Raw genomic sequence first — 20645 nt, 5'->3', positions numbered from 1 at the left:
ATATTAAATATATGGTTTACTTTTTTATATTAGAAGGTAAATGAAAGTTGGTCAGTAATGTGATTCCCCTTACACTTTTGCTGTAGTTCACTATGGAAATGGATTCAGGAAATGGCAGATGTGATTAAAAACTCTTCAGCTGGCCCAAGAGCTGTTTGTACAGCACCTAGCATACAGCACTTCTGGCAAGGAACACTCCTCGTCTTATTGCAATATAAATAACATGACTCTTCAATGTAGGGACTTGGAATTTTGATTTCAAATGCGCTAGTTAGGAGATTGGGAAGATGAGATTAGATGAGGCTTTTTTATTCATAAGAATGAAGACACAATTGTCGTGCTGGCTAATGCGGTCCTGCTTCCTTGTGCACGCGAGTAAGTACATTGGAATCCACGCCAGACCAATTTGCATGAGTGTCTTGGAACAATGATCCTATAAATTGACATAGAAGGGTCAAGCTGCCTGCTCAGAGGCTGACATCACTGGTGAGCTGTGCACAACACATAAATACATTGAAGATTGCAAAACTAAGAGAGACTTCTTCCTATGTCCTGTAGAATGCATCTACAAGTGTAGAGCTTGTGTCTGGGCAAAGACTCAACTTTGTATCTCCCAGTTTGGAATATATTTGTTTTATTCACAGACCTCTCATGAATTCTGACTTTTTTGTGCATCAGTTTTTGAAATTTCCTACCAGCTTTCCCTTGTCTGGAAACTTAAGTCCTGTTTTTTATTTCTGATATTTCTAGTGGAACGGGAAAATGTACAGAAGAGGACCTTTACCAGATGGATAAACCTGCATTTGGGAAAGGTAAGACTGACAAACAGTCTCGATACTGAGATACAAGGACACAGCTGTAGACAGATTGCAGTTAATTCCCTTTAAAGTAGTTAAAATTCGGAAATAAAGTTGACTTCTATGCATATGGGGATGTTTGGAAGAGAACGAGGGGAAGCTGAAAGTATATTTCAGGGTAAATGAAAATGCTTGGGTAGCTTTAGTTCATCTCAGGTGCATTTATGTCTTTAATGCTACTGACTGTTACCATGAAGCTAGAATTTTCCCATAGAATGTACTCACATAAAATCAGATATGGTTGAGGCTGCTCTAAGGTGATGATGACTGTGTTCTTCTCTGGACCGGAAGTTCGAACATCTAAGGCATCATGGCCAAAGACAAATGTTCTTCAGAACCTGGCTTCATCCCAGATCTGCAGATGGGAACCTTGTCAGTCGTGTTTGGAGAGGAGGGCTGTATAATGAGATCTTTACATATCCACTTACACTAGAAAACCAATTTTTGGACATCACTTCATATTTTTAAGATGTAATTGTTTCTTAATCACGCCATAATATGTGTGATTATTATATTAAACCTAACTTATGGTTCTTATTGATAGCAGATAAGTAATGACTCTCCTGAGTAGTCTGCCATCCAGAGAACTATTTTTCTGCTGTTGAGGATGAAAAGAGAAAAAAAAAATTCTACTGTCGCTGAGACTACAGCAATGCTTAGCGAATGATCAAGGAATTTGACCAGCTTCCTGATCTAGACAAAGTCCTAACTCAGACTGGAGTTTGAGCTTCACAGTGTATCTGTAGCTAAACTTCATAAAGTAGAGATTGGGACTAAGTTTGGGCTTCAAGCGGACTCTCAGTCTAGCTCCTGTAGTTCTTGGAAGCAATTGCATTTCATACATAGTAAAGCAAAGGAGTTTTAGAAGAAAGACATCACATATATAGTTGCTTAACTCCACTACTCTACAGTGAGTGTTGCTGAAGGAATAAAGGGATCCTCTTAAACCTCACTGGAAAATCAGAATAAGGCTAGTTAGAAATGTTTTGACTAGCAATTGCTCCCAAAGGTCTCTCGGAACCAAGACAGTGTTACATGATTCCTTTGTGAATCAGGCTCTAGGGCTTTAAACTAACTGCAATTTTGGAAGTTGTCAAAAAGGGTTGTCAAATATGTGACTGTGGAGAAGGTCTTTGATTTATAGAAGGAATTAGATCATGAAAAAGGCTGTAGGGTGCTGTTAATTCTGCTGTGCCAAGCATATGAAGTCTTAGAAATTTGTGGGCAGGTGAAGTGTTTTCTCTGGAGTGCGTACAAATTTTTTTTCCTCTCTAATTCAACAAAAAAAATGCTTTTCTGAAGAGAGGGCAAAAGTCTGCTGCTATATTACTGTTTTTCCTGGAAATGGCATAATAAACATATCCATGTAAATACTGAGAGCTTTGCTAAAGCTCTCTTTAATTACAGGTGATTCCCTCAGGACACCCACTGAGGAAGGTGGCTTCTGTCTTTAACCTCAAAGAAGCACTTCATGCAAAGTGGCTTCTTTCTTTTAAGGGCAGCAGTGAAGTCTTGTACTTCTTCAGGAAGCTTATTGTGCAGAGTGTCCTCTTTTGGAGCAAATGATCCAATTTGGGTCATCTTTTGAGAAGAGCTGGCTCTTGCTGGTCATGGGATAGTTGGGAGTAGTCTGCATCTTCTGAGTGCTGGTGGTTCTTGTTTTAAGTAGTGAAAGAATAAAAAAAAAGGCTTGGGTTTGATGCTTTCAGATAGGTTATTTAATTTTGAAATGAATGTTTAGTACTTTTGGCTAAATTAAAGACTAGTAGCAAAAATGTACAGTCACAGTTTGCCAGAAGCTGCTTAATTGAACAGTAGGGCATTGCCCAACCAAAGATAAAAAGACTTGGCTCTTTAGGGACAAGAGAGTGAGTGACACCTGAACAGAGCATAATTGCTGCAGCTGAGACTTCCCCTAAGGGCTGAGCTGACTTGGCTGTGTGCCTCACAGTGCACACATCATCAGACACTTCAGTGAAGTGAAGAGATGGTTCCCTTTGGAGGAGTTTGCTCAGAAGAGAGATACACGATACAAGAAATTGCTTTTTAAAGTGCTTAAAAAATACTGGGAAACAGAATGGCACCACCAGAAACCTTACAGAGGACACAGGACATTGTGGCCAATCTGGACCTTGGGCTTATTTTGGGCATAAAGGGGAATTCACTTCTGCTGGACTCCTCTTAGTCTGAGGGATCAGCACCCGACCCTTGGGTGGTCACCTCCTAGGCAGACTATTTAGGGTGAGATTCTGTTATGGGAAATCTGGAATAAATCCTTGTCTGATCTCAGTTACACGAGCAGTTTTAGCTCCTACATTCCTAGGACAGAATTGCCACTGATGTGAAGAATAGTCAGCTAAGATTTATTTCTAGTATCACTGTCTTGTAAAATTCTACTTCTTACTTTCTGAAATCATGGTGGCTTACCAAGCAGTACTGCTTTAAAAGTTCCCTGGTTTCTCTTCTTCACAGTGCAAGCCACCGCTGAAAGTGAAAGACTTGTTTATTGATATACAAGATGGCAAAATCTTGATGGCACTACTGGAAGTCCTGTCAGGACAAAAGCTGGTATGTATACAAGAGGGAGAAACCTCTGTAGGTATGGAGCTGTCTGTTATGAGGAACAGTGTATGGACATCCAAGGAATAAGGGGAAATGTCTTGGGTACAGTAATAATCTCAGCAACTTTATTGTGATTTCCTTATGTTACAGACTGGTGTCCTGAGTTGTAACTTAGTTTGCAAGAAAGTATATAACAATGAGGAGTAAATGGTGTGCAATCAGTGTAAATGTTCCTACCCTTCAGTTTTTTTAAGGCTTTAATACATTAATGCTCATGTTTTCCATTTGGAGATCACCCAAGTCATATTACCAGGAAAAGATATATTTGCTGCATTATTTTTTTAATCCATAAATTCTGTTTCTGTTTTGCCTGAGATCATTATGACACTTAGGAGGTCAGCTGATGCTTGGTGTAGTTGTGAGTTTAGTTCCGGTATCCTGGATTAGGTTTCATTAGTCTTAGTGATATGGTCTATATCAGAAGGGTAAAGCTTCACTTATCAGAATGTTTTTCTCTCCTCCTTTCTTTGTAAGCGCTGTGTAAAGTTCCACATACCAGAAATGGAAACACCCAGCGCAAATACAAATGACCAATTACAGTTAACTTTAATGTTTTCTTCCTATATCAACCTTGTTGGCAAGTACTGTCTTCTGTGTGGTGTCACGCTTGGGTGAGAGACCCGTTCTGCAGCTGTCCCACCACTGCAGAGGTACTTGCAAACACCTGGTGATGCTCTGCAGCAACTGAACCCTCTGCATACTGCAGCACACTCCACTCTGGTCACACATTCAGACCTGCCTGGGTTTTAATACTCTTGCAGCTTTGGGGAGCTGTAGCAGAAGCAGCAGTGTCTCTCGTGTGCATTCAGACAGACTGCACTGAGAGCCAGGGTGAGGGGGGAATGGCATCCCTAGGCTTTGCCCCTAGGAGGGCAAGGAGAAGGGCAAGGAAGGAGGTAAGGTCAGCTGGCCAAACTCGCTGCGCTGGCAGTTAGGTGTTCCTGCACACACCTGATAAAAGCAGTGTGCCCAAGGGGGATCGCAGGGAGATGGGCATGCAACAAACATGTTTCATCTCTGCCAAAGTTAAGGTTTCTGCCTCCCACCTGCCTGTGCCAGCTACAAAAACTGCCCACACTTCCTAATTAGGATCATTTAATTTAATTCAAGAGAAAAAAATCTACTATGATGAATTTTCAAGCAAATTTGGTCCTGAGACTGAACGTGGCTGGGGAGTGATTACATAAATAATCAACGTGGCAGGTCCAAGAGAGTGATAACATCTGGAGAGCGGGAATGCTGTTTGCTAACCCTGTTCTGCTACAGCAAAGACAGATCATGCAGTTGAAGCACTATACTGATCAGAAAAGATGGCAATAATCTTATACAGGTAGATTTCCTTAGCTTTAATTTCCCTCTGTGTTTGTAGATCTTCTAAGCTCTGTAGATAGCTGTGAGTAATTTCACCATTTCTAAAAACAGCATGGCTTTTATTTTTTCTAGATGCACGAGTACAAATCTTCAACCCATCGCATTTTTCGTTTGAACAACATAGCCAAAGCACTTAAGTTCTTGGAGGACAGTAATGTGAGTATTTTCAAAGGCGGGTCTTAATATCTTCTCTTGATGTATATTGCAATTTCTAATTGTTGTAATTGTAACTCGTTTGATGTGCTGCACAGGAGGAATGTACTGCTTAAAGGCACTGTGATTTACCTTAGCAGCAAGGCTGAAAAGCCACATAAAAATGCCCAACGAGAACACCTACAGAGTCTAAAACAAGGATTATTTGTTCATTTCATAACGTAAAAGTTCAACAGGATTAAAGGCTCAGGAACCCAATATTAAAAGAAAATAGAAAAAGAAATGCAAGTAATCTTTATGAACTGGGTCTTAGTGGCATTACTTCAGTTACACTGAATGTAGGTGACTTTCTTTCATCAGAAATGCTTTCAGTATTACAAATCGTGTATTTATCTGGTAAACTGCTGCAGCAGCTGATCATGAGTCAAAGGCAAGAGAAAATGAAATCTGGGAACATGACATAAATGCATAATTCCAGGAATCAAAACCTTATAAGGATATAACTTCCCTCAGAGTCCATGTGGCACTACTGCAACATCACTTCCTATACTGGTGACCAAGCAAGATCAGACCCTGTAGCTTGAAATGATTCATTTTTTTTTTTTTTTTTTTGTTTTTGTTTTAATTTCTCCCATTAGAGCTTTATTCCAAAGCCCTACAGATGTGGTCTGTTTCTTGAAGACTCTCTGCTCTTGAAAAATGTTGAGAAGTAATGGGCTCAAGAGAAGTCCCAGCCATGTAACAACTCACATACCTGGTACAGCTAGATCTTTCAGAAAGCAAAAACAAATATTGGACTATTTCCTATGAAAGACTGCGGCATTCTTGCTGTACTGAAAGACTTTTTAAATCTAGTTATCTGAAATAAAGTTCTTCAACTTCTCCAATATATCATCTGGAAAGAAAATGTAATTGAAGATCCTTTCGACTCCAGGGTGCAAATACTCTATAGGGTTTAAACTTTATGGGCAAAGAGGGATCCAGTGTGTGCGTAAGGGCAAAACCCTGCTTCATGGAATGCCACACCAGCAACTGATGTCACTTTGCTCCTTCTCTACAATGAGCTTAGCTCTTGCTGCAGAGATCCTGCAACAGGGCTAGTCATGCAGGAGAGTCACTGCAACCCCACTGCAGGAACAAGCATGTCATGAGGTCTTCGTGGATCTCTTACGACCTGGTAGATGTGGGAGGTTTAACCTCCTTTGGGTTTTTCCCCAGGGGACAATGTAAAAAGGTCAAGAAGTTGTCAAATAACTTCCAGGTGTTCCAGTCTCCTTTTGGAAATTCCACCAGTAGGGGCTGCTCTGGCCCTAAATGCGTATGTCTACATGTCCTGCTGTAGAACTGCTAAGAAGTATTTTACAAGTACTCAAAATTTCTTAGCAGTTTCCCAGTTGATGATTTCTACCCAAATCCAGCTAAGGTACTAGCAGATGAGATTATTATTTTTTTTCTCTGTTGATACCAACACATTGCAGAGCTGCAGCTGAAGCACATCTGGTTGCCAGGAGCTCTGTAGAGAACAAAGTAGACCCTCAGTGATCAAGGCCAGGCAGGAGGAGTTTTGGACACAAGCGGCCTTTTAGTTAGTGGTGCTAAAACACCTACTTTTCTATGGATTTCTTGTTTCCTTAAGGGGAAGCAGCCAATCTGTTATAGCCAGGTATCTCTACTGGGCTGGGTGACAAACATGAGCAGCAGTAGGAGGACAGAGCTGACACCGAGAGCAGTCTAATGGTAAATGCCACTTGCTCCCCATTTTGGAGAAACTGTTATTCAAATGTACTAGGTCTTAAAGGCTTTCCCGTGCCCAGTACCTTGGAGCCAGCAAGAAATGTGAGCCTTGACATATGACAGCTAGAGGTGTCTTCTTGCTAAGATTGAAAACTCTTGTGCAAACCACTAGATAAAAAGTTATTTTGCTTTCCTTTTTCTCCAGTGTAACCAAACCGGTTAGTGAAGGGCGGTGATGAAAGCGTTGGCAAAATGCCTTGGCTGCCAAGAGCTTCAGGGTTAGATATTAAACCACAATGGGTGGAACCCGTCAGCGTGCGCTTCTGTGGAATCCTTAGCAGGGTAAAGTACTGCTAAGTGATTCATCCTGTACGGGATTTCTCAGTGATAAATGGGCTGTATGCTGGGCTTTAACTCGGCCCGGGCGTCATGTGCAGTCCCGACAGCTTCCTTGCTTCCGCCCTCCTCCCTGACCTTTGCCAAAACCAAGTCTGTGTCGTCTAAGAGAATAACATCCTGGTGTTATCAGGTGGAAGAAACCACAGTGTGGGAAAGTCTAGAGTTTGCTTGGATTAAGCAACTCTATCCCTTGCTAAGTGATTTAATCAGAGCTCTGTGACAAGCTGTGTAAGGTGAGAGAAGCGAGGAGAAAGGAGATGCATAGCAAAACAGAAGTAAGCAGATTTACTAGGACTTTGATTTTCCTATGAGTATTGACTCTCTACTTGTTAAGAATAGGATCCACTGGTGGGGGCACCATCTTGTTCCATTTTTCTATGCAGGAAATGTGTTTGTGGTCCTGAGGATCCCAAGACTGGGATCACGTCTGTTCTGTGCTTGAGAACAGGAGTTCCATGAGCAGGGTGGTTGTGATCAGGGCAAATTATCATTAACACATGGTTTCAGTCTTGCTTTTTGTCTGACCAGTCAGTGGCAGAAGTCTTCTGGCCATATCCAGTAGTCTCAGTGCATTTTTTCATTTACCTTGCTTCTTTGAATTCAGCTCTGAATTTATGATCTCTTCTACAGGTAAAGCTTGTTAGCATCGATGCAGCAGAAATAGCAGATGGAAATTCGTCTCTGGTACTTGGACTAATATGGAATATAATCTTGTTTTTTCAGGTAATAAAACTTGAATACTTTAATCATAAGAGATCAGTCTTCATGGTATCAATCTATTCCAGCTGAATACTGATTTTTTAAATTGATTTTTAATCCTAAAGAACATCATTAAGCATGTTAACCCTGAGCTTTTCCCTCCTAATATACGCTGATTTTATACCTGCAGCTGCTTTCATTTTACTTCATTGGACCTATTTTGGTGTAAATAGCAGATAATTTAAGCCCTTGTTTGACTTGGACCAGAATTAGAGCTTCAGATTACTACTTTCCCTTCTCTCCTGTGCCTTCTCAGCATTCTGCTCCAGATTCCCTGGATATGAACCAATGTCTCGGGTTTGGTTCCAGGTCACAGTTTATTTTCAATAACCTTCTCTGGATTTGGTCCAGTGTGGTGGGAAATTCCATGTAGAATCACTGATCTCCGGAGGCTTACTGAACATGGCAAGAATTCACAACTGATGTAGAGGGCCAAATGAAAGATCTTGAAGGGCCTGGAACTGATAAAACTGGTTTGAGCCTGAAAATTGTTTTAGCCCCAGTCTTAGATTAAAACTGCTCCCTAATCTACACATATTTTGAAAATATCCTTCTAGACAATACCAAATTGTTATGAACACAGAGAGAGGGAGTGAGGGTTTCTGCAGCTTTTGTAAGACTATGAGGCTCCTTCATTCTCTTAGGCTCATTTCTAAATTGGCTAGCGGTTTAAAAAATAATCTCAAAGTGGCACTGGGATTCCTTTCCCCGGCTGGGCTCCTCGAGCTGCACAGTGTGCACAGCACTGATTTGGCCAGATGGACTCATAGGCAGAGATGGTGTGACCAGAATCTGTCACCCCAACAGCAGAGGGAGGACATGGGGGACCTCAAAAGCAGCAGAGTGGATGACCTGGACTCAAATATCAACGCTGAGCAGGACAAGAGTGCTGCTGCTGGTCACCATTTCTTGACTAAAAATATTTCACTCAAGCAAGTCCCAGGAAAAGAAAGAACAATTTCAGTTAAACTAACTTTTCTTTCAAGGATGCATTTCTTTGCTTTCTGTTTGCTACGAATTTTCCCAGTTCAGCCTGAACTGGTACCTTGCCCTTTCCATTTCCTGGGGTTGCCAGCTGGGCTGCTGCTGCCTGTCACACCTGTGCAATACAAGTTGAGAGCTCTAATGGACAAGTCTGTAATTACCTCTTAAAATTCAGTTATGGCACTGTTATCTTTCAAGTTTGCATGAAAACAAGCACTAGAGTTTTCCATGCAGCCGGCGTTAAACCTGAGCGCTGGGTGTTTCACCCTTTTATTACAGATTAAGGAGCTGACGGGTAACCTCAACAGGAACTCCTCCTCCTCCAGCCTGTCCTCCGGGCCCAGCGGTCCCGAGTCGGACACGTCCCACCCCAGCACTCCCTGCGTGGAGAGAAGCATGTCCATCACAGTGAAGGACCAGCGGAAAGCCATCAGAGCCCTTTTAATCTGGGTTCAGAGGAAAACCAGAAAGTAAGCTAACAAACCCTCGGGGGAAAATGTGTTTTGCCACCTGCCCTTTTGAAGCTGAATCTCTTTTCTCTCTCCTGCCCCGTGTGTGTGTTACCATGTGCTGTGGCTTCTGTGCAGGTACAAGGTCTCTGCAGGAGGGTAGGTCACTACGGCTGGGTATCTCCAGCAGCAGTCTGACCTTGAAGCTGTGTGTGTTGCTGGCTTTGTGATTTAAGTGTTAAATGTTAACTTGCCCTAATCTGCTTGGTGCTGTTTAAAACAGGACCATTCCCTCCTCTCCCTACCCCCTGGCTTCCATGCCGTCTATTTGATACCTTTCGCTCGTTAAAGGGTAGGCATAAACAAGGGGTGAACTGAAAAGATAAATATATTGAAAGACTTTAGCAGCAGCCTTTTGAATTAAGAAGCAGCTCTGAGGGAGCTTCTCAGTGTGCTGCAGAGTGCCTTGAAGGACAGGGCCCATATTAGAGTCCCTCTTTCCTCACAACTAAGATGATGAGAGGGCTGGAGTACCTCTACTATGAAGGCAGACTGAGTGAGCTGGGGTTGTTCAGCCTGGAGAAGAGAAGCCTCTGGAGAGACCTTCTAGCAGCCTTCCAGTATCTGAAGGAGGCCTACAGGACAGCTGGAGAGGGGCATTTTACAAGGGCATGTAGTGATAGGACAAGGGGTAACAGCTTCAAACTGGACGACTGTAGATTTAGATTACATCTCAGGAAGAAATTTTTCACTCTGAGGGCGGTGAGACACTGGAACAGGTTGCCTAGGGAAGCTGTGGATGCCCCATCCCTGGAAGCATTCAAGGCCAGGCTGGATGGGGCTTTGAGCAACCTGGTGCTTGTTGTGCAGATGTACTTGTCCCACTGAGACCTGTAGTTCACTGCTGCCAATGCAGCCCATAAAGGAAGCACAGTTTTAATGCAAAAATAATGCTGATAATAACATTAATGGGGAGAGGGTCAAGGAAAGTGAGGACCAGAGAAGTAAAGGCCACAGACTTTTCAGAGCAGTCAGAGTACAATTTGCGAATATCTAAGAGGAGAAAATTGTTCTTGCAACTGCACCATTAAAAACATAATAGTGTCATTATAATCCCATTATCCAATGACCTGTGCAGAATTTTCTATTCTGGGGCTGTATTTCATTGCAAGTTTGACAGTTGTTTTTCCTTCCAAAACTTTGGGCATCTTACACACTTGCGGTTTATACATATACTGACACCATTTGCATTTGGCAAAGCACAATTTTCTGCTATAGAAGGCCAAGTACATAGGAATGTGAATCATTTATGCTTATGTTTTTAAGTACTTAAGTGTTGGCAGTCTTCCCAAGCTATGGCATTAAAATGCTGGAGAGTAACAGAAACAGCAATCACAGAGACATTTGGTTTTGTGAATGTTAAATGTGGTTGCTGAGTTCTTGAGGGCTTTGTTTTTAATAACTACTTCCTACAAGCAGGTTGATGTCAGCTGTTAGTGACACCAATCCAGTTTGTGAATCCTGGTGTTTTATGGATGTATTCTGTGCCTTTTGAAATCCAAAAAGATCTCAAATGTGACTAGTGCAACTCGTCAACCTTACTTTTGACTTTCAGGAGTCTTTGAAAATGATGATGCCATTACTTTGGATTTTGTAACACGACCACCCATGTAAACTGTATGTCATTCTGTTCAGGTACGGTGTCGCAGTTCAGGACTTTGCCAGCAGTTGGAGGAGCGGCCTTGCTTTCTTAGCTGTCATAAAAGCAATAGACTCTACTTTGGTAGACATGAAGCAAGCACTGGAGAAACCGGCTCGAGAAAACCTGGAGGATGCTTTCAGCATAGCACAAAACAAGCTGGGTGTTCCTCGGCTCCTAGAACCAGAAGGTAAAATGCCTACATCAGCTCTGTTGGGTGACATTCTAACTGTAATGAATTAATGAATATTGCATTGTGATACCTATTAAAAACCTCCCAGTGAGGGAGGCTGTTGATGTGATCAGTGCATTAGGCTGATCGATAAGAAAAATACAAATGAATTGGTCACTGGCATGTAGTTGTATGCTTCCAGTCATAATTTTAAGCTCCTTAAGGGCAGGGATCTAACCATAGTTTTAGCTATGTACACTGGTCCTGGTTAATGTTTAGATGCTATGTGATATTTCCATTACTAGCAGGCATGAATCCCCACCCTGTTGCGCTGAGAGGTCTCTCCATGCATTAGCACCACTTCGTAATGCCTACTACAGTCTGCAGAGACTGAATGTCACTCCAGGATGAAGTCTGCCAGTCTGTCAGTCTGTCATACCAGGAAAATGGGTAGACAGCTATTCAAATGTATTTGAATCTCCCGGTTTTTCCTTTATAATGCATATATACACAGATATATTTTTATATATAAACATAAGCATATATGTGTGTATATAAGTATATGTATGCTTCTTGCAGTTTGTTTTGGTCTAGATGGGTATTAGGCCTTGATTTTATGACTGAAAGCACAAATTGGTTATTTGTGCTTTCCTGGGTCACCTGTTTGAAGACTGGGCTGTCCTGCTAAAAAGAAACCTCTGCGCAGCCACTCAGCCAGATCACTGTCTACTGATAACAATGTAAATGACAGTATGAAGGTGGATGAAAAGGGACACTGATCAGGGTTCGGGATGTGTTTGGAAATAAGAAAAAATTAATGTGAATAAGATGTTGAGAACTCTTTCAAGTACCAACAATAGTGAGAAGGATTTTACCCTCTCTGATCTGTCAGAGAAAGAAAAGTCCTTGTAGCTGTTATTTCTGTCATCATCAAGGCCGGATAATTGGCTGACAATCTGTTCCAATGCAAGAGCATTTTAAAGCCATGTGTCCTTAAGCCCCTTGCATCTGTCCCCATAGATATCATGGTGGAATCACCCGATGAACAGTCAATTGTGACGTATGTGGCGCAATTTCTGGAACACTTCCCGGAGCTGGAAGGGGTATGTGTTTGTTTTTATTTCTTTAATTTGCTTTGTCGTACTTAATAAAGTCAGATATTGCTGTAATTGTCTTCTAGGCTTCTTTCTAAGCTATTTAAAATAAACCAAAAACTTAGTTTTAATTTTTCACATTTTTGTTAAATCCAGTCTAATGGGATTAGGGATTGCTAAAATGTTTTAGGTAGAACTTTGCTTTTAAACATTTACATCCAATTATAGCTTTCAGAGGTTAGAACTAGTTACTACTTTGCTATATTAGTCTCAGAGTAAAGCTGAAGATCATCATCTATGATGATTCAGTGGATTTTGAATTTCATTTTGACTTCTATCTTCTCAAGTTTGAGAGCCACAATCAACCTGAATTTAACAGATATTGTATCAGGTGCAAGATACCAAGCGTTGAATCTTGCCAATAAAGCAGTCAAAAGTACTCATTGTAAGCATGAAATAAACTACAGCTTAAAAGACCAGAACTGTAATACAAACTTTTTCAAAAATAAAGAACTGAGCAGGAACTGACAGTGCCAGGGAATGACAAAGGTCTTTTGGAGAAAGAGAGGATAAACTTATAGAGGAATTAAAGGATAGGAGACAGAAAACTCAAGGAAAAATGGGAAGCTCCAGAAACTGGAGAAAAGATCTGCCGAAGTTGAAAAAACTGTTCTGGAGGCTGCTCGTACTTCCAGACAAACCTAGTCCAGCATAGTCTTTTTGGTTTGAAAGGGTTCCCAAGGGACTCAGTGTCTCTTGAGAAGCTGGGTAGGTTTTTGTGCTAACGTACCTGCACAGAAATGATGGTTCCTACACAAAAGGCATTTCCTCTCATTTCTTGTCTGAAGGTTCTAGTTGTATGAATTTTGTAGCTTATAAAATTGGTGGACATTACTAAAGTCACTGGAATTAAAATTATTATAACAATCTATTTATGATTATTAGAGTAGATGAGCATTAAGATTTATTGGCATTAAGACTTGTGGGCATTTTAATGGACAAAAAAAAACCCTACTTTTTTTTTGAAAATACAGAATGGAATAATCTAGCATATTAATATATTTCACAATGGATTTAATGCACTTTTTAGATTTATTTTATTCCCAGGGTTTGGGATGGTGTCAAAACGCCAAGTCAGTTGTCTCCACAAGTGCAGCAGGGAGAGATGAATACATTACCAGCTGAGGAGTAGATTTGTCTACATTCTAATCATATTCTGCAAATGGCTTCTTGACACTGGGCTTTGTTCAACTCACTTGACTTGCCAAATTGGTTTCCCTACTTTCAAAATAAACGAGTCATTAATTGGCTCAAGGTAGTAAGGTGATGGGCTAGGTAGTTACTCTGTCTGTAGTGTTTGGGAAAAGTAAGATGGTATCTGAGAATTGATTTGTCTTTTAATGATGTATCATCACTTATAGGAAGACTTTACAGATCCTGACAAGGAGCTTCCAATTGAGTCCACTTATGTCCACATCAAAGATACACCTTCAGAAGAAGAAAGCAAAATCTTGATTTTAAGTGAAAGTGAAGAAAACATGTATACTGTTAATCACGAAAGGAGTCATCCTGCTCCTCCAAAGGTTCATATTCATGACACACTTGAGAGCGTCCCATCAGAAACTGCTCCTGAAAAATGTAATGGGAAATTGAGTCACGAGTTCGGTGATGCACAGGAAATGTCTGAAGAGGAGCCTCAGAGGCCTACCTCACTGAAAATTAAAGGATCTGTCAGTTTTGAATCCAATTCCTCTTGGGAGGTTCTAAATGACAAATTCATGCCAGGTGAAGGGGGCATACCTTATGATCCACTGAAACAGAATGATGAGCTTTCTCCAGCTGTTCTGACAGATCAGAAAAATTCTGTTGACTCTTTTGAAGACTACTCTGAAGAGTTAACTAAGGAAACCTCTACGGAATATGATAACGAAACTAAGAGCCTTTCAGCCAATACTTCTTCTTTGAGTCCACTATCCTGGACTTCAGGTATACTTACAGATGAATCTATAAATAAAGCAGAAGAGACAAAGCCCCAGACTTCAATTCTTTTACCAGAAGATACCTCAAAACAAGAAGATACACATAAGTATGTTCTTCATCTTCTAAATGAGGAAATACTGAAGCTTCCACAGAATGAACATACAAAGCAATCACCTGACTTTGAGACAACAGAAACTAACCATTGTTCACTGAATGGTTCTAATCTCAAAAGCCAAGAACAATCTACACAGCATGAAACATCTGACGATTCTCTCTCAGATGTGCCTAAAACTCCAGAGGACCTGGACAGCTCTGATGAAGCTGAGCCTTCAGATGAAATGCTACCCAGTTCGTCAAAAGTATCTGTAATACCCCATGATCTCTTTTATTATCCACATTATAATGTTCCCATATCAGCAGTTTTGGATGCTTACCTTGAGCCTTGTATTAAAGGTTATAATACTGGAAATGGCACAGCTTCTTCTGAAACAGTAACGGATGTTTTACATGAGAAGGGCATACCAGAACAGAACTACAAGGATGATGCTCCAGAGCCAGACTTAGGGAATAATCTAGATGGTATCCCTCCATCAGAAATGGATACTGAGAATGTCAAGGAGGAAGCTACAGACATTAACAGTCACATGAATTCTTCCAATGAAAATGAAGTGCCATTAATAGTAGTAGAAGAGTTAGAAATTGAAAATGATGGCAAAAAGGCCACCAACCATCAAGACTCCACTATTCCAGAACATCCTGAGGTATTTTATTTTTTTATTACCAGCATTTTTTTGTGTACATATGGAGGACCAGCATCTGACCTCAATGGTTTTTATTTAGTTTCATTTTGCAATGTTTTAGAGACATATGTAGAATGTACTTGGTTTCCTGTCTGCTAAGGCTGTTTGCCACAGCCCTCTACTGGAATGAATGGAATTGCAGAGCCCTAGGAAGATCTGACATTAAAAGACAGAGTAAGCCGTAATACTATTAATACTGCAAAAAAGTGAATTTTAATTATGCTTTAAAGTAGTTCGAGTCTCCTGTATGATCTCTAGACGTAAAAGATTATCACAGAGGGTATTTTTAATAATTTGTAACAAGATGAACAGAAAGTAGTATTGCTGATATAGAAAGGTAACTTTTGTCAGAATCCAAATTAGTTTGCCTACAAAAACTTGAACAGATTTGAGTAGGAGAATTTATGTGGGTAAAATGAATGCTTGTCTATATTAGAGGAGGAGAAAGAGATTTTTGGTCATTATTCTCTGTATTGAATTTCGGCAATTCGCTACTGTATCTCTACTTTCAGAGACTGATTTTTGAATTGTCTTACACGTTTTCCAGCGCAGTAATTTTAGACAGTGTTTTTCAGGAATGTGTGTCCATTTAATGTTACTCTGCATGTTACTGAGATAAGTTGCTTGGACATGTTTTGGTCCTGTCACTTCCTAGAGTAATGAACTTAATTTGCTGTTAGCTTCAAAAGCTAATTGGGGATAGATTAAAAAACGTCTTAGCAGATTAATTCAAAGAGCCATGCCTTCTTATATAAAAAGATCTGACAACTAATTGTATGTATGTTGAACTGATGTTACTTTATAGCACAATGTATCCAATATGATCTTCAAGAAATGAATTGCTTTTTATTGTCTTTAGTGAGACTTTCAATCTTGTACTACATGCAGTTTAGCATCTGAGTAGGCTACACCACTAAGATATTTAGAAGGGTAGGGTGAACAGTCTTCTTGTCTAATGCAAAATGTTTCTTAATTTCAACAGGCCATAGTAGAACATCTAGAGGATTTATCAATAGCCATAGAGAGACCAGAAAAAAATAGCACTAGGGAGGAAGAGGAGAAAAATATGGTCGAAGCAGAAGATTTGCAGATCTCAGAAGTTGCCACTACTGCTCTGTCGCAAGATAAACTGGAAGAAATTGCTGATTGTCAGGAATCATCCAGGTATTTCATATTTACTTTGTCTTAAATACACCTAGCTAGTATGAATGCCAGGTCTTTTGAAGTGTTCCTTGTCCATTGGATGTTTCTTGTAGACTTCTTTTAGGAGCACTGTAGTGGGACTCACTGGCTTCTTCCTGTGTTTATCTTAAACGCGTGTGTTTATATTAAACATGAGTGATTCAGTGCCAATGGGACTTGACTTTGCTATACAAAGTTTGCTACACAAAACCCAACTGGAAGCCCATTTTGAACATGGCAGTGTTATAACTGTTTTTCCAACAGAAAGAGTGTTTTGTAACGTAGATGAAATAATCCGTGTGCATTGTGACACTCCGTGGAAGTGTAACACTGCTTCTCTCCAATAAATATTTGTTGGCCTTTTTTTTTTCTATGAACAAATGAACGTGTCTATGGTAGGTTGACCTTGGCTGGCCACCAGGTGCCCACCAAGCCACTATTTTATTCCCCATCCTCAGCGGGATGGGGGGAAGAAAATAAGATTAAAAACTCATGGGTTGCTTCAGAAGACAAATGCCTTAATAGTGAAAGTATATATGTGTCCCTCTGCCTTCCTCCTTTCTTTTAGTTTTTATTGCTGAGCATAACATCATATGGTATGGAATATGCCTTTGGTCATTTTGGGTCAGCTGTCCCAGCTGTATTCCCTTCCAACCTCCTGCCCACCTCCAGCCTACTGGCCTTTGCGGAGGGTTGGAGAGACAACCTTGGCGCTGTGCGAGCACTGCTCAGTGACCGCCGAATATATAGGGATGTTACCTGCACCCGAGCCAGACCCAGCACAGAGACACTCAGCTAATTGTACTCCATTTGCTTCTGTTTCCACTTACATTCTAATTTAGTTCTTAGGTAATGTGTTTGAGTGGGACACGAACTGTGATTTCTTGATGCTTATGATGATAGCATTTGAAAGAATTTGCTTAGAAAAACCCATTGTGTCCCTCAAGCTTTCTGTTCCCTGCAAGGTCTGTCAATTTTATATTTTTATACAGACAACCATAAACCCTGGGATATACTCTCACTTAAATGTAAATGACACTAAAGATGCAAAACCCCTATCAGATACTATTTTTCAGAAAAGATTTGAAAATGAATATTTTAGCATGGGTCAAATTTTCTCAGAGCTATTTTTTATAATGTTACTGATAAATTCAAGTCCATATTGTAATACATGCAACAATGCACACTTGTGGTTTTGCATAACTTAAAACAAGCATGTGCAACTCCAGGGGCTTTCTTTGAAATCAAAACAAAACTTAGGTTTATGAATTTAAAAAATTGGTTTTACATACATTTCAGAACCAGTGATATTGACTCCAACATTCATCTCCGGAGAAGATTTCCTAATACTTCTGAGGAGGTAAGTATGTGGAAATTTACCTTTTATCACTGTTTCTCTATTTCTCTTAAACTCCAGAAGTTCACATACTGTAAAATGGTCCACTCTACAGATAAGCCCTATGATAATCCAAAAGCCCTGTGGCTTCTAATAATTTTTTTGCCAAAACCAGGCAGAGCTGAAAAAGCTTTATTGAACTCTCCCAAATATATGGAACAGAACCTCACTGAACCTTGAACAAACCCACAAAGGAGTACCCAATACTGCAATTAAATCTATTGTAACTTTGATGCTTATTTTGTTGGAACTGTATAGCTGCAACATTCCGCTTCTTTGAAGCTGGCTTCATTTGCTGCTCCAGTTTCTCGAAGTTTTGATATTCTCTGTATGTATGTTGCTGTCCTGGTTACTGCCCTGCAAAAATGCTGGATGTCTCTTGAAGTGCACTTTTTAGAAAAGATTGGGCTCCCTCCCTGCCCTTCACAGTAGTAGCGTATTACATCATCTCAATAGCAACAGCTGCCCCTAAAAGAATTTTAGCTGGAATGTGAAACTGCATCCTTAATGGCAGATGTAATTCATATTGGTTTCTTGAGAGCACACTATACAACTGAGCTCTAGATTTTCGTTTTTTCACTTGGAAGGAAGGGACAGCAACAGCAGTCTGGGCACGCTGAGCAAGGGTAGGAGTATGGCTCTTTTCAGCACCAAATAAAATTTTGACCTTCTTGAAGTTTTAAAGAAATGCTGCCACCAATGTTCAATGAAATGGAGGTTTCACATAGATGCTGTGGTTTTGCCATGCTGTCAGAGCTACTAGAAATATATATGAATAAGGGGAGCCTTATTGAATGAAAGCAGCTGAAAGCAAAAAAAAATCTTCTTTCACAACTTTTTTCCTTTTCTGTGTGTGTACCAGACTGCAGTGGTGGATGTGCAGGCAGGGAACAAATTTATAAGCACACTTGATCATTTTAGATGAGCAAATGTTAGACATACTCTGCAAAGCATGCACACACAACCTCCCTCTTTGCGAGATGCTGAATTTTATTTGTTTATATAATCTATTCCTGGTTTGTTCGTTTGCTTGTTTCAGGAAACCTGTGGTGAAAACAAGAAGATGACAGACGTGAATGAAAGTCCATTAAATGTCAGGTGAGTGGTTCTTATTCAGACAAAGCCTTTTGCAAGGAATCCGTAACTCCTAGGTACTTCTAAGAATGTTACAAAGGGAATTGAAAATTGACTATAATGGTAGAGACTGAATGGACATCGTGTGTAATGGCTCAGAGTCCTTATTTTCCATAGGTGTAAGGCACAAAACTTCTTTATTGCTAGTTTTTCTCCTTGACCAAAATGCTTTTTCTTCCATAGGTGTAAGGCACAAAACTTCTTTATTGCTAGTTTTTCTCCTTGACTAAAATGCTTTTTCTTGACTGGAAAGATTCAGCTGCCTAAGCAAGACTGTGAGCACTGTCCCCACATGGCGGGTATTTCAGACCAAGGAAGGAACCGGAGGACTTCAAATAAGCCTGTCCCCACATGGCGGGTATTTCAGACCACGAAAAGAGTGGGAGGACTTCAAATAAACTTATGTCCACATCAAAGATACACCTTCAGAAGAAGAAAGCAAAATCTTGATTTTAAGTGAAAGTGAAGAAAACATGTATACTGTTAATCACGAAAGGAGTCATCCTGCTCCTCCAAAGGTTCATATTCATGACACACTTGAGAGCGTCCCATCAGAAACTGCTCCTGAAAAATGTAATGGGAAATTGAGTCACGAGTTCGGTGATGCACAGGAAATGTCTGAAGAGGAGCCTCAGAGGCCTACCTCACTGAAAATTAAAGGATCTGTCAGTTTTGAATCCAATTCCTCTTGGGAGGTTCTAAATGACAAATTCATGCCAGGTGAAGGGGGCATACCTTATGATCCACTGAAACAGAATGATGAGCTTTCTCCAGCTGTTCTGACAGATCAGAAAAATTCTGTTGACTCTTTTGAAGACTACTCTGAAGAGTTAACTAAGGAAACCTCTACGGAATATGATAACGAAACTAAGAGCCTTTCAGCCAATACTTCTTCTTTGAGTCCACTATCCTGGACTTCAGGTATACTTACAGATGAATCTATAAATAAAGCAGAAGAGACAAAGCCCCAGACTTCAATTCTTTTACCAGAAGATACCTCAAAACAAGAAGATACACATAAGTATGTTCTTCATCTTCTAAATGAGGAAATACTGAAGCTTCCACAGAATGAACATACAAAGCAATCACCTGACTTTGAGACAACAGAAACTAACCATTGTTCACTGAATGGTTCTAATCTCAAAAGCCAAGAACAATCTACACAGCATGAAACATCTGACGATTCTCTCTCAGATGTGCCTAAAACTCCAGAGGACCTGGACAGCTCTGATGAAGCTGAGCCTTCAGATGAAATGCTACCCAGTTCGTCAAAAGTATCTGTAATACCCCATGATCTCTTTTATTATCCACATTATAATGTTCCCATATCAGCAGTTTTGGATGCTTACCTTGAGCCTTGTATTAAAGGTTATAATACTGGAAATGGCACAGCTTCTTCTGAAACAGTAACGGATGTTTTACATGAGAAGGGCATACCAGAACAGAACTACAAGGATGATGCTCCAGAGCCAGACTTAGGGAATAATCTAGATGGTATCCCTCCATCAGAAATGGATACTGAGAATGTCAAGGAGGAAGCTACAGACATTAACAGTCACATGAATTCTTCCAATGAAAATGAAGTGCCATTAATAGTAGTAGAAGAGTTAGAAATTGAAAATGATGGCAAAAAGGCCACCAACCATCAAGACTCCACTATTCCAGAACATCCTGAGGTATTTTATTTTTTTATTACCAGCATTTTTTTGTGTACATATGGAGGACCAGCATCTGACCTCAATGGTTTTTATTTAGTTTCATTTTGCAATGTTTTAGAGACATATGTAGAATGTACTTGGTTTCCTGTCTGCTAAGGCTGTTTGCCACAGCCCTCTACTGGAATGAATGGAATTGCAGAGC

The 20645-nt window shown here is 40.3% G+C and overlaps 1 protein-coding gene across 1 annotated transcript in view; it reads left to right on the top strand.

The window, feature by feature from the left end:
• CLMN (calmin (calponin-like, transmembrane)) overlaps positions 1-20645 on the top strand; it is an 85606-nt gene that overhangs the window by 53310 nt on the left and 11651 nt on the right. The window contains exons 2-13 of the mRNA XM_014957419.1: positions 751-812; positions 3330-3425; positions 4923-5006; positions 7767-7859; positions 9159-9349; positions 11024-11217; positions 12220-12302; positions 13715-15034; positions 16056-16237; positions 17555-17615; positions 18691-18749; positions 19186-20461. Of these exons, the coding sequence (XP_014812905.1) occupies positions 751-812; positions 3330-3425; positions 4923-5006; positions 7767-7859; positions 9159-9349; positions 11024-11217; positions 12220-12302; positions 13715-15034; positions 16056-16237; positions 17555-17615; positions 18691-18749; positions 19186-20461 (3701 nt within the window). The remainder of the gene's footprint in view (positions 1-750; positions 813-3329; positions 3426-4922; positions 5007-7766; positions 7860-9158; positions 9350-11023; positions 11218-12219; positions 12303-13714; positions 15035-16055; positions 16238-17554; positions 17616-18690; positions 18750-19185; positions 20462-20645) is intronic.

This window comes from Calidris pugnax, unplaced genomic scaffold, assembly GCF_001431845.1.
Source record: "Calidris pugnax isolate Ruff unplaced genomic scaffold, ASM143184v1 scaffold211, whole genome shotgun sequence".
Taxonomy (NCBI): Eukaryota; Metazoa; Chordata; class Aves; order Charadriiformes; family Scolopacidae; genus Calidris; species Calidris pugnax.
Note: the sequence above shows the minus strand (reverse complement) of the source record. Positions and strands in the feature narration are given on the sequence as shown.